Source organism: Spinacia oleracea, chromosome 1, assembly GCF_020520425.1.
Source record: "Spinacia oleracea cultivar Varoflay chromosome 1, BTI_SOV_V1, whole genome shotgun sequence".
NCBI lineage: Eukaryota > Viridiplantae > Streptophyta > Magnoliopsida > Caryophyllales > Amaranthaceae > Spinacia > Spinacia oleracea.
The window spans coordinates 114,659,866-114,687,744 of NC_079487.1; the positions used below are offsets into that span (position 1 = coordinate 114,659,866).

Below are 27,879 nucleotides of genomic sequence, written 5' to 3' on the forward strand. Positions count from 1 at the left end.
CCGCCTTTTAGTAGGTGGACAATAGTTAAAAGGAGGAGGATTCTTTATCACACACAAATTCTCTCCTTTAATTTTCCCCTTTGTTAAAATTCTCAAATATCTCAAACATACCATGGAAGGGTCTCCTCTAGGCAGCTCCCAACAAGCCAATTGCAAAGAGCAAGAATTCAACCTTAAAGAATGGCATCTTCGAGCTCGTGTTAGTCGTGAAAACACGTCCTCCAGAAGGTATTCCGCCTCCTATATTCGAAGCTTTCGAGAGGAACCCGGGATGTCTTTTAAGTCCAATTTCACTATCTCTAGCACTGCCTCCTCCCCCGGCTACAACTTGAAAGGTAAAATTTAGTTCATTAATAAAATAGTCATACGACATCTGCAATAGAAATCAACACTAACTTTCTAAAAAGTTACCTTACTTAATATCTTAATATAAAGTCGTATCATTCTAACTAACTTTAAATTTGTATACAGATGAAATCGACCCTTCAACATACTCATTCACCACAGCTCTCAAAGGTACATTCATTACGAGTATTCTAATTAATTTCAATGAATGATTATATCATATAATTAAATACTTATTGATTTAATTTATTTGAATAAAAGCGTTACAAGCAAAGTCAGGGTATGTATGGGAATGTTTATCACCAGAAGGGTTTGCATTAAACTCAAAATGGAATGAAGCAGAGAGATATATATGCAACCCATTATCAGGAGAAGTTCCAATGGAGTGTTTATCAGCTAAAACACTAAGCGCCCGGTCGTTTCGAAGCAACATGGCTAGTAGAGTTACCATGTCTGCTCCTCTTGTGTATTCTATGCAACCAAGAAGAACAACTACTACTACTACTACTACTACTAATAATAACAACAATAACAACAACCACCTTTCTATTTCTAATAATAGTAAGCTGCCTCCTGTGACAGTTGTTATTAACGAACAACTTGTTAAACTTCCATCTTTTGAACAAGGTAAATTTAATTTACCTTTTTCTATTCCCTCCGTCTTTATTTGTTTATGTTATTATTTATATTAATTTATATATTTTATTGATAAAGAAGAGAAGAAAATAACGGGGAGCAGAACAAGGGATGTGGGGACACAAAGTACACCTCCAGAGGGGAGTTCAAGTAGCCCAAGCCCAACTTCAACTCCTTCAATCAAAGACAGAAGGATGAATCGTTGTGATGATACTGAAGATGGTGATACTCAAAATTCAACCTCTAGCATTATGTTGAACCCTGTGGAAGAGGTATGTCCCTTTACTGTACTAAAATTATTTTAAATTTTAAAACGAAGCTAGTTTTTGAAATTTTCGTATATTTAAAATACAAGTTACACATTTCTCAGGATTTCTAAGGGTTTTCTATGACTTCTAAGTTCTATCTATCGTTTTAACACTCGTACTAAAAGTTAATACAATAGTAATGTACGATAACTTTTAGTCAAAAAAATAATAAAAAATTACAAATAAAAGGCAAAAAGTAGCTACAAAGTGGAAGTTTCTCAGAAAAAAAAATAAAGAATTAAAAGAAATTTAAATTTACTTTTAATATATCATGTTAAATGTCTTTATTTTCCGACTGATAAAAACATATGTTTGGGCTCCCAATTGATTCTCAATTGGGCCACTAAGTCCAAAGCCCAATGGCTCTAAACAACAACATCAAACCTACCAATGGCTATTCAGTCATCCATTAAGGCCCAAGGCCCAATAACAATAAGTGACCTATGGGCATTTATTATGCAAACACTATAAATAGGCCGCCAAGGCTCACACCTCAAGGTAGGTCCAATTTATCGCCTTAAGACTACTCTTCTAGAGAACTTCTCTCTAGAATCCGAGCATCATTCTTACTTAGGCATCGGAGGGGCTTTCCTCGGAAACACCCCCGAGGCCAGTGACTTTGCTCTTGTGCAGGTGAATTCGGACTCCACTCATTCAAACAAGCAAGATCTTCAACACATACAAAAGGGCCTTCATTCGAAGCCCATTGTTTCCATCTTTACAACACCGGAACAATTTGGCGCCGTCTGTGGGGAAGAACACTTCAAAGCCTTTGGAAGACATCAACCACCTCTTTCCGCGAAAATGGTGAATGATGTTGTTAACAATGACGACGATATGATGGTGCGGTCAGATTCAGAATCTGACCAAGAGGGGCACCCTCAATCGATGGCGAGGTCACAGCCAAGCAGAGCTACGACCGCCACAAATGCAGGACCTCCGATTCCAACTAGGGAAGAGCTCACTGCGGCCATGACCATCATGCAAAACTTCCTCTTCAATGAGAAGCAGCAAGGACTGGCAAACGACCGCAGAGAAGAGAGGAGGACCAGGCGAAGGCTGAACGAGCCACCCAGTGCGGAAGTGTCCAGACCCGAACGAGAACTCCTTCCCTTGACAGGAACACACTTGACGTCGAGGTGGACGGAAAGCACGTGGGACACCCAAAAAAGGGCACAACAGCAACCAGATTGGTTTGCGAGACCATCGCCTACTCCAACAGCTCTCCAAAGCGAATCAACTACTCGTAACACTCGGATCCGAAGCTCGGTGCTCAGCAGGTTGAGGCCCTCGGTCCACTCAAGGTTAAGACCTTCGATCCACACGAGACTCGGGGTAGGTGAGTCGAGCAGATCTGGCGAACGACCCGAGGTCAGTAGCCGAGAAAGAAGAAGAGACAGGAGGCATGATCGAACCCCTAGCCCCCATCGTACGCCCGAACGTTCTAATCGTAGAACCTCGGCAAACGAAGGCATCAGGGCTAGACTCGGGAAAAGAATCATGACTCCTACGTCATCCCCTTTCTCGGACGAGCTGATTATGGAAGAAATACCGAAGGTAAGACTGCCAGCTCACCTAACCTACAGCGGAATCACAGATCCGAGGGATCATGTCATCTCCTACGAGCAGCAAATGTTCTTGAGTCCCTACTCCGAAGCATGCTGGTGTAAATACTTCCCAACCACGCTAACCGGAGTGGCGGGAGAGTGGTTTAGATCGCTGCCGAAGGGATCGATCAAGAGCTGGAAAAAGCTGAAAAAGAGATTCTGCACACAGTTCGTGAGCAACAATCGCCCCGAGCGAACCACAGCAGAACTGACCTCAATCCAACAAGAAAGAGACGAAAGTCTGAGAGAATTCATGGCCAGATTCATGAAGGAATCAACAAACATACCAAACTTGCAGCCAGACGTGGCCATCTTCGCCTTGAAGCACGCGCTCCAGGAAGGGAAGTTCCGTGACGAACTCTCAATGAAGAACCCCTCCAAAATAGCTGACGTGCTCCAAATGGCTGACGCGTTCATCAGAACCGAGGAGTTCAACAAGGCCGCTGCAAGACTGAAAGGATCGTCGGATCCGAGAGACACAAAGAATACCCAGAGCAAGCCCGAGGGTAGCTCAAGGAAGGGGAAAGAGAAAGTAGGAGCTAGAGAGATGAGCCCGAAGAAAGACGGGAGAAGGGGTGAACTTCAACCCAAGTACACCAACTACACTCCACTAGCTCTGCCCCGAAAGGAGATATTCAGCCTCAACAGAAATGACGAAAAGTGGAAACTACCTGGGAAGCTCAAGTCCAACCCAGCTCGGAGAAACAAGAACAAATGGTGCGAGTTCCATGATGACTTCGGTCACCATACCGAAGAATGCAACTCGCTGAAAGACAACATTGAGGACCTCGTTCGCCGAGGCTACCTGAAACAGTACTTGTTAGACCGAAGGGAGGAAAAAGAAAAGGCCGCAAGCGGCAAACAACACGAGCAACCCCAGAAAAGGGTCTACGAAGCAACAGGGCACAAGAAAAATGACATCCTAGTGGTGTTCGGGGGACAGAAGTCTGGCCAGGCCAGCAAAAAACACCTAAGAGCCCTCTCCCATCGGGTCAACTTCAGCGCGGTGGGAGACAACCAGCCACACCCCCCGAACATGACCTTCACTGCTGATGATTGCTTCGGAGTCCAGTACAAGCATGATGATCCTCTGGTCATCTCCATGGACCTCAATAACCACAACGTACATCGAGTATTAGTCGACGGAGGAAGTGCCGTCAATATCATCTTCAGAAACTGCTTCGAGCAGCTGATCCTCGAAGAGCCAGAGGAAGCACTGACGAAAGTCAGTTATCCTCTGATCGGATTCAACGGATCCGCAGCTATCCCTCGAGGAAAGATCACCCTGCCAGTCACAGTGGGCGAAGGCCAGGCAGCAAAAACCCTTCGGGACGAATTTTTGGTGATGGACTGCGACTCCGTATACAACGTAATCATGGGGAGAACCATGATTCACAAGATGCAAGCAGTCCCCTCCACATACCACCAGCTGATGATATACGTCTCGGATGCAGGATTCGCCGAACGAATCAGGGGTGATCAAGAAGTGGCGAGAAGAACCTGCCACACTGCTGTCCGAAAGCCCAAACTAGAGGACGGCCCCGAGGAAGAAAAAGGAGCTAAGGGAGAAGAAAGCGAGGCAAAAAGAAGAAGAGCAAGCACGAGCAGCTTGTCTCCCGCAGAAGTTGATGCTCGCCCCGAAACCCTATCTCCCGAACCAGATCAAGAAATGGAGGATATCTTCCTCGAAGATAATTCAGACAGGAGCGTCCGAATAGGCAAGGGCCTAAGCTCGGGGCTCCGAATCGATTTGATCCGACTACTCAGGGATCACAAAGACATCTTCGCATGGTCAGCAGCAGATATGCCAGGGATAAATCCGAAGCTGATTTGTCACAAGCTGGATGTCAACGCTGAAGCTCGGCCAATCAAGCAAAAAAAGAGAAATTACTCCTCGGAGAAAAACAAAGCCATCGCCGAGGAGGTTAAAAAGTTGCAAGAGGCCGGATTCATCGAACCATGCATGTATCCGAAGTGGCTGGCCAACGTGGTGATGGTCAAGAAAGCGAACGGCTCATGGCGAATGTGCGTAGATTTCACAGATCTGAACCGAGCCTGCCCCAAAGACTGCTATCCCCTGCCAAGGATAGATCAACTGGTTGACTCCACCAGCGGCCATGCACTGCTCAGCTTCATGGATGCCTTTTCAGGCTACCACCAAGTATTCATGCACCCCGATGACAGGGCAAAGACAGCGTTCATCACAAGCGCAGGAGTGTTCAACTACAAAATGATGCCTTTCGGCTTAAAAAATGCCGGAGCCACCTACCAGAGGTTAGTTGACCACGTCTTCGCCGACCAGAAAGGGAGGAACGTGGAGGTCTACGTGGATGACTCCATCGTAAAAAGCATCAAGGAGGAAGACCATGTCAAAGACTTGGCAGAGACCTTCGGAAATCTGAGGAAATACAGCATGAAGCTGAACCCAAAAAAATGCGTCTTCGGGGTGAAGTCAGGGAAATTCCTCGGATTCATGGTGAGTGAAAGAGGAATTGATGCGAACCCAGACAAAGTCCAAGCGGCATTGGATTTACCCGAGCCGAAGACCAAGAGAGATGTGCAGAGGCTAACCGGCAGGTTAGCCGCACTAACAAGGTTCATATCAAAAGCCTCGGACAAGGGAGCCCCCTTCTTCAAGGCACTGAAACCAAAGAACCTCCCCGGAGGAGAAGCAGAACCAGTCAAGAAAAAGGGGGTCCCGAGGAAAGTGGATCCCGAACTGATATGGGAACAGGAGCAAAGAGAAGCTTTTCAGCAACTCAGAGCCCACCTAGCTCAACTGCCGACACTGGCCAGACCAAAGGAGGGGGAAACCCTGTACCTATATGTCGCAGTTAGCCCTGGAACCGTCAGCGCAGTGCTTCTTCGGGAAGAAGAAAAGAAGCAACAGCCAATCTACTTCACCAGCCGAACACTTACAGGAGCCGAAACCCGGTACCCACTCATCGAGAAAGTCGCATATGCAGTAGTGGTAGCTGCACGAAAACTGAGGCCATACTTCGACTCCCACCAGATCACAGTGCTAACTGACCAACCGCTCGAAAAAGTACTCGACAAAATAGAGAGGTCAGGAAGATTGGCTGCCTGGGCCTTCGAACTATCAGAGTTCGGCATCAAATATCAGCCGAGGACAGCAATCAAAGCACAAGCATTGGCAGACTTCTTGGCCGAGTGCTCATACCAGGAAATGTTGGATGATACGAAAAGCACTTGGGAGGTCTTCACTGACGGATCTTCCACAGTAAACGGCTCAGGGGCAGGAGTTGTACTAATCCCCCCGACGGGGAAAAGCATAGAGTATGCATTGAAGTTCGGCTTCAAAGCAACCAACAACGAGGCCGAATACGAGGCCGCAATCGCAGGGATAGAGCTTTGTTTATCCCTGGAGGCCGAACATGTTCGCCTCAAAACTGATTCCCAGCTTGTAGCCAACCAGATCCGAGGAGAGTATGAGGCCAAATGGCCCAGCATGACAGCCTATTTAGCAAAGATTAAATCCTTAACGTCAAAGTTAAGATCCTTTGAAGTCATCCTCATTCCCCGAGGACAGAACGCGCAAGCAGACGCACTGTCAAAACTCGCAAGCTCGACACTCATCGACCTAAACAGGTCGGTCCACGTGGAAGTTCACCAGGAGAGAAGCATCGACTTGCTACCCACCACAGTATGCAGCTTACGCACCGAACCGAGCTGGATGGACGCAGTAGTTGCATACAAAGAAAGGGGAGAACTTCCTGAAGATAAGCTGCAAGCGAGAAAACTGAAAAGATTCAACAGATGGTTCATCATCAGCGCCGAAGGAGAGCTCATGAGGAAATCATTCTCTGCTCCGCTGCTAAAATGTGTGGGTCCAACAGACGCTGACTACATCCTAAGGGAAATCCACCTCGGGATATGCGGAAACCACATTGGAGGTAGGACATTAGCACATAAAGCCCTTCGGGCTGGGTACTGGTGGCCCACTATGGTTTCCGAGGCAAAGCAGATGGCAAGGAAATGCGAGAAATGCCAAAAGTTCGCACCAGCCATCCATCAACCAGCTCAAGCCCTACAATCAACACTGTATCCCTTACCATTCGCACAGTGGGGGTTAGACATCATTGGTCCCTTCCCCTCAGCGACGAACCAGAAGAAGTGGTTGATTGTAGGAGTCGACTATTTTAGCAAATGGATCGAAGCCGAAGCTGTCTCCTCCATCACCGAACCTCAGGTCCGCAAGTTCATATGGCAGAACATCATCACAAGGTTCGGCATACCAAGACTGATGGTCTTCGACCACGGGAAACAGTTCGACAACACCCCGTTGCAAAAGTGGTGCAAACAGTTCGGCATACACCTAGCATACTCGGCAGTCTGTCACCCACAAAGCAACGGGCAAGCCGAAGCCGCTAACAAACTCATCCTCAACGCACTCAAGAAAAGAGTCGAGGATGACAAAAACAAATGGTTAGAAGAGCTACCCGGAACGCTATGGTCCCTTCGGACCACTGAAAAAGAAGCTACCGGACAAACACCGTTCCACCTTGTATACGGATCCGAAGCTGTAATTCCTGTGGAAATCGGAACAGAAAGCCTGAGGATCCAGGCATACAACAGGTATGATGGGCTCCAAGGAGAAAGCAACAACCAGCTTCTATCCGAAGCTCTCGATCTACTGGATGAAGCTCGGAACGATGCAAGGACACTCAACGCAGCCTATTTGCAGAGGGTCAACAAGCATTACAACCGAAGAGTCAACGCCAGACCCCTAAAAGTCGGTGATCTAGTACTCAGAAACGCCGCCTCGGTTCAGAAAGGACGGATCCATGGCAAACTCTCAGCCACTTGGGAAGGACCATACATCATCCATTCCGAAAAAAGGCCAGGCACGTATATGCTGAAACAGTTAGATGGAACAATTCTGAAGAACCATTGGAATACCGATGTTCTCAAGAAATATTTTGTATGATCTCTGTCTGTAAACCAAGTAAGTTGTTTAATGAGAAGAGGAAAGCCATTGGCACCATGTGTTTCATTAAACTTATCTCTACATTTATTGTCCCTTTATATATATATGCAGCCTCGGATCTGATCAATCCGAGACCAAAAACAGGTTGACTTTGCCCATTCCTTGATAAAATGCAAGAAATGACCAAATCATACACTTCAGGGAACCGTCCAGAATCCTCGGATTCGCGGTACCCTAATAAAATTTGTTCGCAACAAACAGTCGCTCGAATCAAGTTATAAAACTCCGGCTCAGATCCACGGATCGCCGAAGGCATAACTAAAGAGGCAGACTAGCGATCTCTTGCCCAGGTTTCCGAACCACAAGAGATCGGAAGAACAATCCAAACCTCTGAGCAGATCGACGGATTTGAAGAGTCTGGAAACTAAAGAGTCTCTTAGCAGATCTACGGATTTGAAGAACTCGCAAAACTAAAGAGTCTCTTAGCAGATCTACGGATTTGAAGAACTCGCAAAACTAAAGAGTCTCTTAGCAGATCTACGGATTTGAAGAACTCACAAAGTCAAAGAGTCTCTTAGCAGATCTACGGATTTGAAGAACTCGCAAAACTAAAGAGTCTCTTAGCAGATCTACGGATTTAAAGAGCTCGCAAGATCAAAAGGTTTTTAGCAAGTCTACAGAAAGAGGAGCTCGAGAAATCTACGGATTTAAAGACCTAAAAATTGCGAAAGAACAAGTTGAAAAGAAGCAGCCAAGTAACAAACATTCATTTTTTATTCAATATTTGGGGGAAGTACAAACACATCGAAAACCTCAAAAATTGAAAACAAAATGAAACAAGTTAAAATCGGCAGCCATCAACAGACAATACCGGCCTACCGAAGTACTAAAGAAAGCAAAAAGAAATGAGTACAACGCAGCGCCGAGGCAAAAGGGGGAAAAGCAAGCACATATTCGGAAGTCCTCAACTGGAACCGACCGACTCTGAAGAAGACGACTGCCCGAATCCCTAACTCTTGGGAGTCTCAGAAGCGGCCCCTAGGGGAGCATCCTTCGAAGAACCCCCAGCAGTGGTATCACCTTCGGAAGTTGCCTTCTGGGCCCGAGCCTCTGCAAGAGCAGCTTGGCGTTCAGCTTCAGCTTCATCTCGATCAGCTTGGCATTCCACCAAGTGGTCCTCGGCCTGCATCCATAGAGGAACTTTCTCGTTCCAAGGGAAGTGAGGCATGTGCTTCGCAAACATGCGCCGAGCACCCAGGATGCCGTTCCAGTACTGCTCTCTACACTGATCAGCAGTGTAGAGGTTGACTCGCTCCTGCTCCAGCTTCCGAATATAGTCATCTTTTTCCCGAAGCTTCAGCCGAAGGACAGGCACCTTATCAGCTTGCTGCTGGATCAGCTCCCGATGCTGGACAAAATGGTGGAGCCTTAACTCCGCCTCTTTACGCTCCTTGTCGGCCGCTTCAAATTTAGACTTCATCTCCTGGAAGAGTCTATCTTTTTCCTCAAGTTCGCTAGCGAACTTAGCGGCCATATCCTTCTTCTCCTCAGCAAAGGAAGCGATCTTCTCAGCATCCTCTTCAACTCGGAAGATGAGCTGGCCAACCTCGGTCCCGATCTTCTCAGCAGACTCTCTAGCCTCGCGACTATAGTGAAGGTACAGCTGCTTGAGTTCCGTAAGCTCGGAGAGGAGTTGCCCAGCCTTCTGGTCCAAAATGGGAATATCACGAGCATAAGCCTCACGATATTTCCTCAGTTGTTTCTCCTCAACCGAGCTACACTCGGAAGCGAACGAAGACCAGAAAACAGCCTGGGAACGAGAGAAAGATGAGCAAAATAGGAAAAACATAAAACAAAAACACAACTCAAAGAGAAAAATCTAGCAAATTACCTCGTTCAGATAGTACTGGGCCATCATTGCCGGATTCCTCTCTTCGGCCCCAGGAACCCTCCACTGCGGGTTAGCACGAAGCAGATTCTCCCGAGCAGCCTCGGGGCCCACCAAGGATCCCACGTGAGCCAAAGGGTCCTCTCCCAAAATCGGAGCCCTGGCATATCGAGCCATCGCCTCCCTTACTTCTTCGGGGATCCGTTTTAGCGGAACATCCGAACAGGGATCAGCATGGATCAGCCTATCCAGGGCCGAGGTAGAAGTAGAACCCAAAGTTGAGTGGCGCCTCTTCCTCGTCAAACCTTGCTCGGGCTGCTCCTCCTCTCCAGCAGAGGGAACCTCCTTCTGAACCTCGGGGACCGCAGCTTCGGGGCCCGAGAGATCTATCATCTCCTTGTCTGGACTCTTCTCCCTCTCGAAGGGAAGATCAGCAGACTCCTTCTTCTCCCCAGCTACCTCAGGGACATCCGAACCAGGAACAAAATCGGCTTCAATCGCCTCCATCACCTCGGTGATATCCTGGATTTCGATCCCCAAAGCAGCAGATGGTTTAAGGGGAGAAGGGATGATATCTTCCTCGATCAGCGGCTGATCCACGGCCGGCGGTTCAGCAACCACCACACTCTTTAACTTCTGCCCTGGCAAGGGCATGAAGTGAAGAAGATTCTTAGGAGGAGGCATGACTTCCGAAACTGCTTCCTGCATAGCAAGCATTCAAAGATTAGTTTCCGAAAAGGGGAGAAACGAACTACAAAAACTCCAAGTCAGAACAAATACCTTCTCCGAGGGCTGAGAAGCCTTCGCTTTCTTCGGATGCGTGGAAGGCCTCAAAAGAGTGCCACCCTTCCTTTTGCGTTGATCCTAAAAAGGGGAGACCAAGGGTCAACGAATGTAAAAGAAGAAAAAGGAAGAAATAGAGAAAAAAGCGGGAAATACCCGGTTCCTAGATAAAGAGATATCTATCCGAGCCGGAGATGAAACCGAAGGAACGGCACGCGGCACAGCGTCAGTCCCAGGACCCTAAAAAGATGGTCCAGGACCAAGACGTTAGCCGACGGCCAACCGAAAAGAAAAAGATAAACAGAAAATCGAGCCTATAAATGAACACTCACCGGATCCGAAGTCGTCTTCAACTCAGGAAGCACAACCTTCACAGGAACAGCTTCAACAGAAGAGGCGGAATCCCACGGATCAGCTCGAACTTCGGATATCCGAGCAACCCCCAAAGGAGACAACACGTAATCCTTCAGACGAGGATTACGAGGGTTATCTTTTCCGAACTTGTACTCGGGAGCCGGGTCGTGAATAGTCTTCAAATCCAAAGAAATGCCCAACTTCTTAGGATCAATGCAGCTAAAGCCGTACTCTGCAAAGACAAAGCACAAAACATGTCAGCAAAACGAAACAGGAAAGAGGACAAACTCACTGAAAAAACGGTCTCAGCCGAAAGACACCTACCCCTGTCAAAAATCCTGCTGAGACCGGCAACAGCAAGAATGTCCTCCCTCAGAATGTAATTGAGATTCGGGAGCCAGCTAGACGGCAGTCGGTGGTTATCCTCTTGTGCCAAGAACCACTGGAGGAGGTCCACATAGTGGCGATGGTTCCGATCTGGAGCCGCCACACCCCTCATATCAGGATCAGGAGCCACGAACCACTTCGGAGGTCGATAAAAGTTGGGATGCTTCGGATCCGTCGGCACACGGACGAGCAACCACTCCGTCTTCCAATTGTGGTCAGAGCTAAGGTAGGGGTACGCCGTGATGTAGTTCGGATCCCCCCTCTTTCGGGACTTCTTGTTGACAATGGTCCACCAACCATACCCATCACCCTTGGAAGCATGGTTGAGAACCAGATCGTGAAGATCCCGAAAAATAGCGACAGAGCAAGGGAAATTGACGAAGTCACACACCCATCTAAATCCGATTATGTGCCTCATAGATTTGGGTGTGAGCTGGGCCAAACTAATGTTGTACGACACCAAAACCTCGGATACGAACGGATCCAAAGGAAAGCGGAGACCATTCTCCAAATGGTGAGTATACACGGAAATGAACCCCCTCGGTGGATGAGTCACCCGAGGACGCTCTTGTTCAGGAAGCTCGCACCAGTACCCCAAGGCATGCTGAATTCCGTATAGCTCCTCGGCCTTCCGATGATAATTCCCTAACTTCGCTTCCACCAACCAGTCACCGCTGACCGATTTCTCCAACGGACCGTCGATCTGCGTGGTCTCATGCAAAATTGAGGCATACTTGCCCTTCGGATCAGCTTCCGACCAATGAACTGGAAACTCGGAGTAACGACGACGAACACCCGAAAAACCAGCTCTCTCACCAGAGGTTGCACGTTCATCTTCGGAAGCATCCCAACCAATCGAACTCTTCTCCAACGGCCTCTCCGAAGGTCGACCCCTCGAAGATTTCGGTAACCTCCCCGAAGGCACGTTCTCTCTCTCACTAGAGGAGCCAACAACGAACTTGTTTTTGCCCCTATTCTTTGCCATGGTCGCGAAATCTCGATCTAGGGTTTAGATTGAGGGGTAGAAGGAAGAACGAAGAAAAAAGGAGAACTCAGAAACAAATTACCTTTTTCCGAAGCGGAATTCGCCGATAAAGCGAACAACACAAGTTCCCGAAGTCTAAAGTTGGCCGAATTTCGTAGATCTGAAGAAGCAAATTGCACTGCGATCGCCGGAATTTAGAGAGAGAATGGGTTTGAAATAAGGAGTAAAAAGTTTAAAAGGAGCAAGGCACCCAGTATTTATAGAGAAGAGAAAGGGCGCATCAACTTCCTCAAACCCACGATCTCCATGACACAGTACAATTCCCAACACTTGTCATCAATGCAAATCATCCCTTTTCAAAAAAGAGAGGGAACTTTCGGACTTCTGACAGCTGGAAACCCACCCATTTAATTCTAAATGGACCGGGTCTGGGGGGCATGTTGTTTGGGCTCCCAATTGATTCTCAATTGGGCCACTAAGTCCAAAGCCCAATGGCTCTAAACAACAACATCAAACCTACCAATGGCTATTCAGCCATCCATTAAGGCCCAAGGCCCAATAACAATAAGTGACCTATGGGCATTTATTATGCAAACACTATAAATAGGCCGCCAAGGCTCACACCTCAAGGTAGGTCCAATTTATCGCCTTAAGACTACTCTTCTAGAGAACTTCTCTCTAGAATCCGAGCATCATTCTTACTTAGGCATCGGAGGGGCTTTCCTCGGAAACACCCCCGAGGCCAGTGACTTTGCTCTTGTGCAGGTGAATTCGGACTCCACTCATTCAAACAAGCAAGATCTTCAACACATACAAAAGGGCCTTCATTCGAAGCCCATTGTTTCCATCTTTACAACACCGGAACAACATATAAGTCGGTTTAGTTATTTATTTTAAATAAAACTAAGAAGTACACGGAGTACGCTTTTTAAATTTAATTTTAAAAGTAAACGAAATAGTTTGTATGTAGTAGTCCGATTCATACATTGTAAAACATCCTATAGTACTACACTATGTAATAGGTAACACAATGTCGCAATAGTCAATACAAACATCACTTGTTAAGAACTTAAGATTGATGAATACGAGTATCACAACAACATGTACTAGAGGACATTTTTGTAGTTGTACCAATAGTAATATATATAATGGTCCATGCATGTAGAAAATTGTATTTTGAAAATACAGCAGAAAACAACAAAGTGGCATATATAGATGAATAGCTAGAAATAGGAATTTCCTTAATTATTCTCAGATGCCACTAGTTTGATGTAGAAATGTCCTCGTATCTTAAGGTGTATTTCTCGAGATGAATGAAATTAGCTAGGGTGTGTAATGTGTATGCTTCATGAATCATATTCATGATACCCATTGTACGTCCACCATTGGTACAGTGTCCTTAATAGAATGGGGACCTTTTACTTCTTGGTCCCCTACACTTGCCCGGCCAACTTATAGTACAAGGTAACATCAGCTCATATATCATGGTGCTAAATATTTCAATTCAAGCTAGCTAAAAAAAAAAAAGAATATTGAATCTCTGATATATATCTAGTGATAGGAAGAACTTAATTTGAACAAGGACGTGGTTATTGGTTACAAAACAAGGACGATGATAAAGGTCGCAAGTTGTGACAACATTTACTTATCGCAATCTTACGTGTTGCAGTTTAATTGGTACATATAGGCGCCACGTAGGCTACACGTCATCATAATATTTTTAGTATCAATGCAATATTTCTACTATAAAAATATGTAAATAAGGTAGTCGATATGAAGATGGAAACAAATTAGAATATTAAGATTTTTCTATCTTTTTTATAACATGAAGTATAATAGATAATATAAGTAAAATATTTTAATTTTCAATTTAAATCATGACACATAAGCATGTCATGTCATCATTGTGACACAACTTAAAGGTCGCATGTTGCGACCTTTATCATTTTCGACAAAACAATGCTAGAAGTTAATAGGTGGTGTTCTTTGATCTTGTTGATGTTAGAGGGACCATTTTCGAGAAATATTTGGTCTTATAAGCCAAAATAAATCATGCCATTAAGGGAGGATTTTGCTAATTGAAACATTTTCTTCAATTCACCCCGTAGGTAAACATAGCATATTACGTTCGTTTGTCATTTTCTTCGATTGATCCAGCAGATTAACATTTTCTTTAAATAAAAGTGTAAAGGCCAGGGAAGATAAATTCTTTATTTATATTTAAAAAATAACTAAATGATAAAGGTCGGAACATGCGATATTTTAAGTCGTGTCATAATCATGCTTATGTGTCATGATTTAAATTGTAAATTAAAATGTTTAATTTATACGAAGTATAACTTATTATACATGTTACAAACAAGGTAAGAAATCTTAATATTCTAATTTCTTTCCTTCTTCATATCGACTACCTTATTTACATATTTTCATAGTAAAAATATTCTGATGACGCATAACTTATGTGGCGCCTATATGTACCGATTAAATTCCGACACGTAAAATTGCGATAACTAAATATCGGTGCAACGTAACTTACGACCTTTATCATCATCCATAAAATAAAGATAAACTTTTATAAAAGACGGTCTGATAGTTTCTTCCTTCTTACTTCGTATAAAATACTCCTTAATTACGGAGTATGTCTTTAAATTCCACTCATGCATGATAGATATTTTACGTAAATAGTATACCTACAACCTACTATCATGTCAATCATGATTCTTGGATGTCTTTTTCAACGTAATAAAAATATAGATTGCTCCATACTAATTTACTACTCCCTCCATTCCTAAATGATCTTCCTATTTGGTGTTTGGGGTGGAAAATAAGAAAATGGTTGTAATGATTGGGTGTAAGAGTAATGATTGAGTGTAAGAGAAAATAGTAAATAAATGAAGAAAGGTAATAAAGGAATGAAGGAGAGATAAGATATTTTGATTAAAGTAGTAAAAAATAAGTGTGGTTGGGTGGATGAATGAGGAAATGTGAATGAATTAAATAAGAGATGGTGGAGAAATTTATGGTAAAAAGTAATGTCCAAAAATAGAAACAGGAAGATCAAATAGGAACGACATTTATAGAAACAGGAAGATAAAAAAGGAATACTACGCAATAATGCATTATTACTAGATTTGTAAGTTATGAATAATATATAGAGATCGAGAAAAAGCTGGTAAGGGCATTGAGTTTTCTAAAAAATTGAAGTGCGCGATGCAGGTGGAAGTGAAAGTAACAAGAGAGAGAGAAGAAACAAAAAGAAGAACAAAAGAAAGCGGGCTAAAGAGTAAAAAGAAGAAAACAGGGCAACTCTGCTTTTGCAGGCAGATTAATGGATGTTTACGATTTTCATTATGGAGTTGCTTGTGGATCAACAAGAGACGACACCCTAAAATACAAGCACCTCCCGATAGTTTAACTTAATAAACACCACCCCAAGAGCTTGATTTAGATTCATTTTTTAGCAAAGACGTTGTATATTATGCAATTCATCAAACCCAATTGACTTGGCCGTTGTTCATCACCATAATTCTTATTCAGGTCTTGTTATAATAATATAAGGTCGTTTTAAATAATCCACTTCAAGGGTTTGTTATTGTTATGGCCCTGGCCCAAGTACTTGAGTACGTCATAGAAAGTCTATGTCAAAAGTGGCATATGTTGGATAGGACCCAAGTGATTCTTATTGGTACTGATTACATAGTACTTTGATATAAGTACTGATTAATATTGTATTGGTAATACAAATTGGTACTAATACTAGTTGAGTTATTGATACTGACATACTCTTTGTTGGTAATAATAAAAAAAAAAGTTGTATTGGGTGATTTATGTCCAATTTGAATATTTGATCACAAGCCGCTTGACATTTAGAAATTAAACCTCAAGTAGCTCATGGCCCCTCTCCCAATGACTAGCTTGACCAATTAAAAAGGTGTCATATTAAGTTTTATTAATTTTATATTTACATGGCCTCTCTTTGATCGGTTGGCCCCCTTCCATAATAAAGTCTGGCTAAAGATGGTTGTGAGCCGAGTCCGCATACGTTGGCCTTAATAGGCTTGGTTCACGTTATTCTCACTTGTTTTGTGTTTGACCTATCGTGTCGAAAATTTCAAAAGGGAGGTCAGGCACGATCCAAGCTCACATGCCCTGATGTCGTGTTGTGTCTAAGACTAATTTCACTCAATTTAAAGTAATTTATTCCATTGTGTGATGTGCCTTACCTACCAAAAAAAAAAAAAACATCCCAAACACAGCTCATTTCCCACGACTTTGTGTCCATTCCGGGCAGTAATATACATAGGCTATACCCAACCGGTGCCATCTTTTAAGTGATCAGCCTCACCCCTTATCCGCTTATGACATCCCTAACTCCGTTGCTACATCAACGTATTACGTACGAAAAAGGGAAGCAAAGAATCAATTATACGGACAATTATACGAGTCTGTTATAATGAAAGATGTAACACTTTTTGTTGTTTATTGTTGTTGGAAATGGGCATCTCATATTATAATTTGTGTTCACATGTTTTACTGTATGGATTTTTGATGCAGAAAGAAATCTGTTTGATTAAAATTTGCAAAAAGATGTTATGCTTTATTGCTATCTTCATCAAATATTCTTATGGTTATGGATTTATTACGTGCCCCTATGTTTTTTGTACTTGTCTTGCTTTAGAGCTTAGTTATTTTAGAGTGACCCCCTATACTTGGAGGTATACCCTTTAACAGCTTTTAGGGTTCCTTTTTTTTCCTAAGTTGATGTTGCTACTTTTTATATCAACTAAAGGAGGAACAATAATTTACCATTTATAGTGTTGCCAATTTGTCATGTAGGAATTGTAATATAATGAGCTGAGTTGGGACCATGTTTTTCGACTTGTTTTACGGAGTAGTCGAGAGTTATACGAAGTACGTACGGAGTACTTGTATAGTTGTATAGTTGCATTCACCCGATCAAAACAGGGTGCTTATCGACTTGGGCAACTCGGGTCAAAATACTACTCGATTTGATTCAACTCTTATTCGACTTGAGACCCTTATGATTCAAGTTAACTAGATTCTAACCCTTGCTCATTTAGAGGTTTCCGTGTTAAAGCCTTGTGCATCTTGGTCTTAAATAGAGGCCCCTGAAAACACGAGGGCCTAAATTTTCAAAGCTCAATTATTATTTGAAAAAAATGAAAGAAGAGTCGCTTCTCTGAATAAACCTACAGTACTTCAAGGCTCAGCCTTTAATAAATTACTATAGATTCTTCTCTGTATTTACACTTTGTCTCTCAGTCCAAAGGAGATCTAATTTAACGAACACGAGCAGGTACTTCCAAGTTAAGTCGAGTCGAGACTCCCTTCCCTCTTTAAAATCATTTGAAGATCACTTAAAGTTTATATTCTTATGCATTAATGTTAACTAATTCGTGCCATGCTAATTCACGGGATTTCTATAAATTAGAAATCTAATAAATAATACTTTCTCTACTTCAAAATAGTTGCAACACTTTGTTTTTGCACTATTTACATAATCTATTTTGTTTATTTTGATGATCTATACTTTAGGAAAAAAATATTTATGTGGGATCTTGTTAGATTATATTTGTCTTAAATCTTAATCTATATTTTACGAAAATCAGTTTTGTATCTATATAATGTAAATAGTGATATATAAATAGGGAGCGGTTGTGAAATTATTAAATCAAGGATTTATACGTTTATATGATAAATACCATTGTTTAATAGTGTTAGTATATTCCTTAGATAAAAGTCAAAATATTATACAACCCGACACGAGTTTACCCAATACACAAAAGCCACCCAAGATAACACATACCTGATTTAACTCGAATTCATTTCAATTTTCTCGTTATTAATAGACTCAAGTTAACCGAATTGAACTACTTTGTAGTAATTACGTAAATCCAACTCGATATATGAAAATTTATTCTATGTTCTTTTTATATAAAATAATTGGAATAATTGATTATAATAATCCAATCTTTGGGCATTTCTCTTTTATATGTTAATCCCATATATGATAATATTTTTAAAAATATTCCAACCATTCGGACCTATTCTCTTTTAATAGTCCTTCCTTTTGGACCTATTCTCTTATATATATATATATATATATATATATATATATATATATATATATATATATATATATATTAATTACTCCATCACTCCACAAGCTCACCGACCAACAATTACGCCTCGATTAGTCATTGGGCCATTAAAGGAGAGGGTCCGTCAGCTTGAAGGAAAAAGAAAAGGATGAAGGAAGGAAAAAACTATTAAAAAAATTAGATGAATAACAGAGTGACACGTGTCTAGGTAATCTGCTATATCGGATGCATGGTTACCTGTTAGGACCATTAAAAAAGAATAGGTCCAAAAGATTTGATTATTAAAAAAAAAAAGTGAGATTAATAAAAGAAAACTGGCCAAAGGGATTATTAATTAGAATAAATATTATCGTAAATAATTTTGAGACAAAGTAATATAAGTCAAAAAAATATTTATTTGGCATGAAGTTTTAGAATAATAAAGTGATTTTAATTTTATCACGAACTCGATAGTCACTCAATTTATAGAACACGAGAATACACACTTATCTCAATCCAACTTTGAACCACAAATCCAATATGCAATTGACCCAAGTTCGATGTACGTCTGATCCGAACATGACCTAAATTTAATACTCACTTATCCATACTTGGCCCGAATCCGAGACTTAATTAGCCGATCCGGTAATGACCCAAACCCGAAGCAGACATTTGCCGAACCAAATTAAACAGATAATAAACCATTTTAAACCCCAACCAGTTCTAACTGATCCCGAGAGTGACTCAGACTGAAGTTATTCGAACTGAAACCGAGTTCAATCTGAAACAATTTATGACATGAATTCATCCGAACCGATCCGAATTGGCCCGAATAAAAAGACTGGCCCGACATTAATCGACTTTGATGTGACACCGAGCCGTTTATAACCGATCTGATACCGATTCGATGACCCAATTTAACGGCCCATTAGTAATCCATCCACCATTGTTGACCTTCATCCTTCTATGACCCAAACTACACTTTCGACTTTCGAGACATGGAGCGGACATTGGGCTGAATGGGGTCCCAAATTCCCATATAAACATTACCCAAAATGCTAAAACTCTCATAACATATGGGCTAAAAAGAGCCCAATAATAATAATTAGAAAAGGAAACAAAAATAAAAAATAATAATGAGTAGAGATGCAAGTGCCAAGTCATCACTCTTTATAATTTTGGCGGTTAAGAGCCGTTAGTTTTTTCTCTCTCCTAATTTCTCTCACCCTCATCTTACAACCACCATCAACACATATACTACCACTCCCCGTAGTCCCTAACAACCAGAATTCCCTCTGAAAAATGCCTCTCAAGGCGGCGTCAATGGCGTCTTCTCCCCTCTGTGCTTGCCGGAACCATTTTCTCTCTCCTAGTCAACATCAGCAGTTAAACTTCTCCACCGTTGCTCAGCTCCCGCGTCTTTCTCCTTCTACTCTCCAAGTCAAAGATCGACTCAATTCCTCCTCCAAACGGCGGCGTTTTTTTTTCGCAGCGGAAGCCGTTGATTCTTCCTCTCCTTCCAAAATCTCAATCTCTTCCGCCGCCGCCGCTGACAAATCAATCGTCCCCGATGACCAAATTTCTCTCTCCAAGGTAGTATTTTCCATTTCATTTAACCTAATTAATTTGGATTATTGTAACTTTTGTTGTGTTGATTAAATCGTATTATACACTTGTAATGATGTAAATACGAAGTATTGGATGGTAAAATTGGAATTAGGAGTAATTTTAATTGAATGTCTTGATTGATCATTTCAATTTTCAACAATTACCTTTCTCTTTTGATGCGATGCTAATTCAATCTAGTTGAATTTCTAATAGAGCTCGTTTGATTTGGTTATTGAGAGTGTTCAAGGAGAAATATGAAACGTTGTTTAAAATTGGGGAAAAATTGGGGATAAATGGAAGTGTTTTTATTGAAAGGATAATTGAACACTGAAGTATACTTAGGAAAATTCGGGTTCGTGAAACGAAGAATATATGTGGTTATGAGAGACCTTGTGATTGTGATCTAGAGACACATTTCAATATTGATCCTTGCTGAAGTGTTATATTAATAGGGTGGGGCAATACATTTGATTGAATATCTGTTGTCAATTAAGTGTTGAATTATTGATTAGTTGATTACTGAAGGTCTACCATGCACCCATTAGGCCATTATCGAGGTTCCAGGATAATATCTACATAACTAAAACTGGATTACTTTTCACTTTTCAGATTTCATTTGGTGTCGTGGGACTTGGAAGTGGAGTCACACTACTAGCGTGAGCGCCTTGGTGGCCGTGTTTATTTAATTTCCGTCCAAGAATTATGATCTTTAGTTGTTACTTACAATGTTTCTGTTGTGCAGGTATGGTTTTGGTGCTTACTTTAATATACTACCTGGTTCAGAATGGTCAGCGATAATGTTGACTTACGGTTTCCCTGTTGCAGTTATTGGCATGGCTCTCAAGGTGAAATATCATTCCTTTTACATATTGAACAAGAATTGCAATAATTTGGACTTCCGCATCAACATGTATTGATAATTTTCCAAGAGAGTAGAAATGGTGGTTGAAATCAAGCATTGTATTGAAGTGTATTAGCATTAATAGAGTTTCAAGTTGGAATGTTTCAGTGGCCTATATCACATTATTATTTTCAGCTTAATTTCTTGGAAATCATGTGTATGCGCTTCTTTTTTTTGTCATGATGTTGGCATTCACTTCTTGCAGTATGCAGAACTTAAACCTGTGCCATGTTTGACTTATGCTGATGCTGAAATGGTGCGGGAAAAGTGTGCCACTCCAGTTCTTAAGCAGGTTTGTTTCAGCTAAGCCGAAACTAAAACCATATAGGTGTACTGTTGCTTGCAATTTATATCCACCTTGTGCTGCGACAACCAGCTTTTTCTGTAGATGTACACAGTTGCCTCTGAATGGCTAGTAATTTTTATCTTCTCTTTCCTGAATGATTTTGGATTACCAAAATTTCTAGGTGAAAGCTGATGTTACCAGATTTCGCTATGGAGATGAACAACACCTTGATGAGGCTTTGCCACGGATTTTCCAATATAATCAGGTCTTCTTTCTGCCCTATAATGACTTTGTTAATTGATAGGATTTCAGTTGCTATTAGGGAAAAGAAACATGTGGCAGCATGGGGCTCTCTCCCCCTTTTTCTGTTAAATTTCTATCTATGTCTGCAGTCTATTCCTTCCTTTCTTTTCCAGTCATTATTGTGTGTATCATGTTGACGAAATACTATATACGACATTGTACGCATGGAAAATATCTAGACTATGGCTCATATCTTAAACTTGTCTCAAGCAGTCTATATTCCAATCAGTTAATTGGTGTAGGTGTGCAGCCAACGACAGGTCACCATTTTCTGTGAATAATTGGAATCTTCAAAGTGTTGTGCGCCATATATGAGAAAATTTCAAGTGATATAGGATGCCATAATTTTGACATCTTTCCTAATACAAGAAACTTCAATACTACGGATGAAGCTTTCCAGACCTATTATATTATTGAAGAGGTGCTACCAGAGAATCTCGAAAAACATTTAAGAAGAAACTGAGGACTTGAAATTAAGGGGATATGATCAGATGGTTATAGAACATTTAGCAAATATCAAATTTATCCTGGAGATTTACCTGGAATAAACTGACCTTGGATTGGAAATCCTTCCTTTCCTCTCCATTCATTTTGACTTACCTGAGGGTTTAGCTACTAACTCTTTTGTGCCGTATGATACTTCATTCAATCACTGGCAAATATAGAATAAAACATATGAAATCCATTTCCAGTGAAGTAATATTTATCTAGCTCTGTCCCTGCCTTTCCTGCTGCATCCAGCTTCTATCAGATTAGTATTTTCGTAAAAGCATCTGGTAAATTATCAGACCCTTATGAAGTACCTCTCTTTTATGCTCATCTTAGTTTTACGGAAGCATTCAAAGCAACAATGTAGAATATCTGTGAGTTCATGGAGAGGTACTACTGAGTACGTGATATTTTCTGTTCTGGACTTGGCTGCACTTGTTAACTTTACAAGAGGGAGCTCTCCAGTCAGATTTACCTGTCAGGAGTTTTTTTCCTCCCCATTCTGCTCAATGTAAACAGTATGCTACAGTTATCAGATACCTGAATCTTCTATTTTGTTGCAGTAAAGGCAATATGAAAGGCTAGCATGATAATGTATTATGTTCATCCGTTTTATTGACCTCAAAATGTGTCAAATTGATAAACTGATCTGACTGTACAAGTAAAACGAGTCAGCAATTCAACTAGTAGAGCGCTTAAAAATTGGACGAATATGTTGTCTTATGATGTTTACTTTTTTGTTTCTTTCAACATAGGGTGGAGGTATTCCAAGGAGAAGTGCTCCCGTCCTTAAAATGCTTCGTGAAGAGGTATGCTTTCTGTTCATATCCTAGTAAATTTTCTCTCTGATGGAACAATATACGGTTCTGTTCATACATTGTTACATTAGCCACGAGAGAATTTCTTAGAATTGGATGTTCTCCAGGGTTTATTTGGAGTTCTTTTTTAACTGTAAATGTGTCTGTGCTTTCCATCTCTGAATTTTTCTTCACTACTTTGTCTGCTATATTTTGTCTAATTGATGTGTAGGCTAGTTTTGGACAATTTACAACTCTTTTTAGGCTGGATCTTGTGTGGGCTTTGGGTCACGTTTATTGAACCTTTGTCTGCTGTCAGAAAAATAAATTCTGAAGTCGTATGCCACAATACTGTCAATACCATAAATTCTGAAAACTCTTTCCGTGCCATGCAGCCAATGAGCCAAATACAGTGATGTGCATGACATCTTAATGATTAAACTGGCTTTATTCCAATTTTTCGGATGTTGTCATCCATGACTAATTTCGGCTGATTTATTCCCATTTTTCCAGGTGACTGAAGATGACAAGTATTGCTTAGTTCTTGTATTTGAGGCAAAATCTTTGCAGCTTTCAGATTTTGAAAAAAGACAGGTAAATAAGGGTACTAACTGGAATTCATAGATCCTTTGGCTCTCTTTTAATTGTAGCATATGTTTTTGCCGTGAAACTGGCAAGTTATGTGAATATGAGTTTCTTACTTCATGTATCTGCTCCAAAAATGTTGACCTCAAACTTCTATTTCTAAAGTCCTACATCTTATTTGCAAAGTAAAATTGGTAAGAGAAAAAGAGGGGCATGCAAAACTATGCATAAATACAGACTATGTTGAATCAATCTAATTCTTTGCTTTTATTTTCTTAGGCAAAATTTGCTTCATTTTTCGGACCAGGAATTTCTGCTGAAGTTGGTAAGTAATACGAATCCTGTACCCTCTGTTATCCAATTATGAACACATGTTTAACTGTAAACATGATTCTTGCTTACTAAAAAAACACAAATCACTCGCTAGATTCACTAGATGTTGTAGTTATAGAAATGCCAATTATGTCACAAAAATCATAGGTGTGTGATAAATGCTTAATGCTTACCTGGCCATAAATTAGCCGAATACACCTTATTTCTGACTATAGTAGAGTCAAACTGCTTCTTAGTGAACATCCTAATCAACCAAATACTTGAACAGAAGCTGGGAAATACTGTTTGGTATAGAACTAGGTCGTAACGGAGTATGATGTGCTCTGTATCAGTACGATTGGATTTTTTGTAACATAATTCTTCTCTAAGTACTACTTCGTAATAGACAGGTAAAGGACCAAATGATGTTTTTTTTTTGTAGAATCCCTAGATGATGTGATAATTTCTTTTCACTTACAGGTAAAGGAGAAAATGATCTCTTCGAAGTTCGTCTCATATCTAATACACAAGCATAAAGGAGCAACCAATTGTAAGGCAACTACTTCTAAGTTCTAGCAGCCTGATAGCCCTGATTATTGGACTTATCAGATTTTGTATAGTTTGTATACAGATAAATATTTTACTAGCATTTTGGTAAGCCTCGCGCAAATACGTAGCCTTTAATTCAAGGAACAATCACATTCTACTATTGTATTATCATATATATATATATGGTCGTTCAGTTCCCTCATATTATGTGATTGTCTGCAATCAAATTCAAATGTTAGCTTCTCTGCAATTTCGGTATGTAACCATTTCTCTTTTACATATGAGGTTATAACCATCCTATCTACATAACCCAAAAGTCAGGGGTCGGTATATCTAATTCGGAGTACATGTTAATCTGTACTCCGCAAATGCCATATCGGCCTATTGGTTTTATGCCTAGAGCTGTAAATTGCACTTATGTTTATGACCAATTTACGCTTCTCATATGATATACAAAGTAGTGCAATTTAATTATGGACTATTTCTACTTTCTGACCAGACCCCAGTCCTGCATTCACGCCCATTAAAGAGTATATGCAGGTAAGCTCACCACAATCCAAAACAAACAGGAAATAGACGAAGAAACACCACAATTAATAGTGTCACCAACAATTTCATAAAACATCAGAATAGCCACAGGCTAATAGCCTTCAAGGCACTGGGAAAGCTAAAAGTTTGATTACAGAAAACAGATTAATGAAGTTGCAAGCACTACATTAGCAATGACATTCACTTATCCGAGCAGGCGAGTAAGTTGTCCTATCTATACTTGTTTTTCTGTACGGATTATTTACTTCATTTTTTATCTAATAGTTGAGTTGTAGTCACACTTCTCATCCATCAGAGTTTGGTTCACAGGAACAGTGCAGGAAACACTCTCAGCTTATGATTAATCCTTACGAAACGTGCTTTCAGGTTGCATACTGAAACTGGCATGGCCTCATCTTCATCATATTCAGCCCAGTCCCCTTCCGATAGGTCCACATCCTCATACACACTCCCTTTAGTCTGTCCAAACAAGATTAACAGAGGGTGCATCAGACAACACAACATAACTCTAGTGTAAGAAGCAAAAGAACTCAAAGGGAACACAAATCTAACAAAGTCGCTTTTCAGAAGCGTCATCCCCAAATTTCCAATCATAGCCAGTGAAACTTGAGCAGAGATAATGAAGTATATGCACACTTTAGGCAAATAACTGAACCCCCACATAATGAAAATCAAACTTATACAACTATCAAGCTTATGGGCATGAGGCAATGAGATAGATGAAGGAACAATTATCTATGGCGATGTACTGGTGGACTGGTGGTGGTTGCACAAGGGAAACAGAACGGCTGGAATGTTAAGCCTACATACACTACCATCACATGCAACAACAAACAATATGGGTATTTGCACAGAGAAACCATAGGTTACAAGAGCCTCACATGCTACCTAGAATAACATTAAATAATAATCTAGCAAGTTTCCAACATAAAAAGACTTACAGATTCAACTCTCCAGTGACCACCAAAGGAGTACTCATCTGGCTCAAAACCCTGGCATCTGAAGGACATCAAAACAGCATACCTCCCTGAATCAAAATCTTCCCTTTTCAGAGGGCGGCCAGCCCCAGGAATCAATTGAACAGAACCCACTCTACCACAGCCCTTACACTGAAATAGTGAGGGAAATCGATTAGCACCATTACAAAATTTACCAGTGTGTTTTTTTACAAAGCAAGTCATACAAGTAGGCTAAGTAGCATTACAAAATAAGTAGTGGAATGCACAGAATGCAGAAAGGGAACAACTCGCAGAAGATTTTCCCAGGAGAGACATGCATCAATAAGTCGCGCTTAATATAGAGCCATATATTCAAGAAGGGCAAGGCCGCAAGAGCACAGTTCATGCCAGTCTACACTCATACAAGGGAAGCAGGGCATTATATGAGGTTCAACTGATACACTGGTTCAAATATTCCAACTAAACACAGGAATGACAAAATGCTACTCTGATTAAAACATAATTAAAGAGAAAGACCAAAACAGTACAGCGGATCTAAGGGCAAATGATGCTGAATGTATATCATAGGAATTATGTTGGCCAACTGTTACAGTCTTACAACTACTCCATAATACACCATTCTTGATAGTGTGTTCAGGTCACACATATCTGTGAAACTGAGATAATTATTTTCCCATACCATATTGATCATATTCAGTAAACCAAGCAAAAATAGGTACTGTAAACAAGGCGAATAACGTTCAACTAGCTATTTGCAGTGATCATAAATGTTTAAAGCTGTACAATGCTCGGTGCCCAGATAATTTTACGGCGAGAATGAAATGTTAACAGTTCATATAATATTTGATACAAGTACTTAAAGATGGGACTAGCTCGACCACACGACCCAGCACAAAAAAGTACGGCAAGGGCACAAATCCGTGGACCGAGCTTGGGCCACCCTAATAAAATGTTTGGTCTTGCACGTAGCTAGTGAGTTGTGTGTGAGCCGGTACAATCCAGACCCTAGACACGAGGCCTGGCCCGGCCCGGCCAGGGCCATCATTACAATTTACAAAGTACTCGTAAGTTTTAAGACGGCATTGTTAAGCTATTCTTCACATTGAAATGCATTTACAAGCATTAAATATAGGTAGTTATGATAAGCTCAACAATCAAAAATTCAAAATGATAGATAGATATAGATGAATACACAGGAAGCACAAGTTTAACAACTTTGCTGGAGAGCAATCAAACATGTTGAACGACGAATAATTCATTCATATGCCTCAAATCACTACAATAATCAAACACAATTGAAGTAGTAGTACTCGTACTAGAATCTTCAGAAAACATAATCAACGATCGTTAATAGCGATAATTTTCGAAGCAAACTCTACAGCAAATCATATGACTACAGGTCTACAGTAATCAAACACGAATTAAATGATCGAAGTACTCTACTAGAATCTTAATATTGATTAATCAAATCGATTCCAGTTTGCGATCATTATTCCAGTATCGATTGAATAGGAACATACGCGTGCAATCGATAATCGCGATGATTTCCGAAGCAAAACACAAATCAAAATAGGAGGAGGAGAGAGAGGAGAGAGAGTAACCTTCTGGACGAGATTAGCGAAACCCTTAGGAATCGGAATAGGAGAAACCTTCTTAAAGAGATAAGAAAATTCCTTGAAAATAGGAGAAACAAGTCGCCGGGCCGCACAGGTCTCCTTCTTCGTCACCTCTCCACATCCCCCGCATTTCAGCTACAAAACCACAGAAAAATCATAGCACAAATCAAAACGACATTCAAACACAACACCTAAATCCTAAATCGATCGAGAGAGAGAAGAGGAGAGAGAAACCTGTTTATGCCAAAATTCGTATAGAGACGACTTTCGGCTAGGATCGACACTAACTAAGCAAAGAATTAATAACACAAATAAAGGAGACACGACACCGAGAAGTGTTGACGCGGAAAACCCAGGAATAAGGTAAAAAACCGCGGATAGCTATGAGGCTATCAATCCACTAAGTATTCTATATGATTGTTTATGCTCTTCTTTTCTGAGAATTGATATTGAAAATCTAAAGTACAATGATGAACGCTAAAGACAGTTGATAGCTTAAGAGTTTAAGTGCTTGAGTGAATGTGTCTTCATCACGCCGTTCTTTATGCTTTTATATGCCAAACGCTAACGGTTCTATTGGTTG

General features: G+C 41.1%; 4 protein-coding genes across 5 annotated transcripts; 2 read left to right on the top strand and 2 right to left on the bottom strand.

Moving 5' to 3' along the window:
- Nucleotides 1-15,817, top strand: LOC110786868 (uncharacterized). 2 transcript variants are annotated; one of them, XM_021991448.2, is made up of 5 exons: nt 1-335; nt 472-516; nt 607-972; nt 1,063-1,253; nt 15,458-15,817. In XM_021991448.2, the coding sequence occupies exons 1-5, from the start codon at nt 113-115 to the stop codon at nt 15,659-15,661; spliced, it is 1,029 nt and encodes a 342-aa protein (XP_021847140.2). In that variant the 5' UTR covers nt 1-112; the 3' UTR covers nt 15,662-15,817. The 2 variants fall into 2 exon arrangements, with proteins under 2 accessions (XP_021847140.2, XP_021847139.2); XM_021991447.2 differs by having other exon boundaries at nt 5-335; nt 1,060-1,253.
- Nucleotides 8,854-10,568, bottom strand: LOC130470469 (uncharacterized). The gene is made up of 3 exons (XM_056840669.1): nt 10,513-10,568; nt 9,736-10,434; nt 8,854-9,654 (listed from the first exon to the last, which is right to left on the bottom strand). The coding sequence occupies exons 2-3, from the start codon at nt 10,414-10,416 to the stop codon at nt 8,854-8,856; spliced, it is 1,482 nt and encodes a 493-aa protein (XP_056696647.1). The 5' UTR covers nt 10,417-10,434; nt 10,513-10,568.
- A 3,682-nt stretch (nt 15,818-19,499) lies between the features above and the next one.
- LOC110786870 (uncharacterized) lies at nt 19,500-24,374 on the top strand. The gene is made up of 9 exons (XM_021991449.2): nt 19,500-19,935; nt 20,560-20,606; nt 20,693-20,795; nt 21,057-21,143; nt 21,319-21,402; nt 22,685-22,738; nt 23,240-23,320; nt 23,591-23,636; nt 24,104-24,374. The coding sequence occupies exons 1-9, from the start codon at nt 19,645-19,647 to the stop codon at nt 24,157-24,159; spliced, it is 849 nt and encodes a 282-aa protein (XP_021847141.1). The 5' UTR covers nt 19,500-19,644; the 3' UTR covers nt 24,160-24,374.
- Nucleotides 24,375-24,745: 371 nt separating this feature from the next.
- LOC110786871 (uncharacterized) lies at nt 24,746-27,665 on the bottom strand (the record flags this gene model as incomplete). Its single annotated transcript, XM_021991450.2, has 4 exons — nt 24,746-25,180; nt 25,663-25,830; nt 27,282-27,431; nt 27,531-27,665. Coding segments are annotated over 4 exons (609 nt in total), but the record flags the coding sequence as incomplete, so codon positions are not given.
- Between the last annotated feature and the right edge of the window lie 214 nt (nt 27,666-27,879).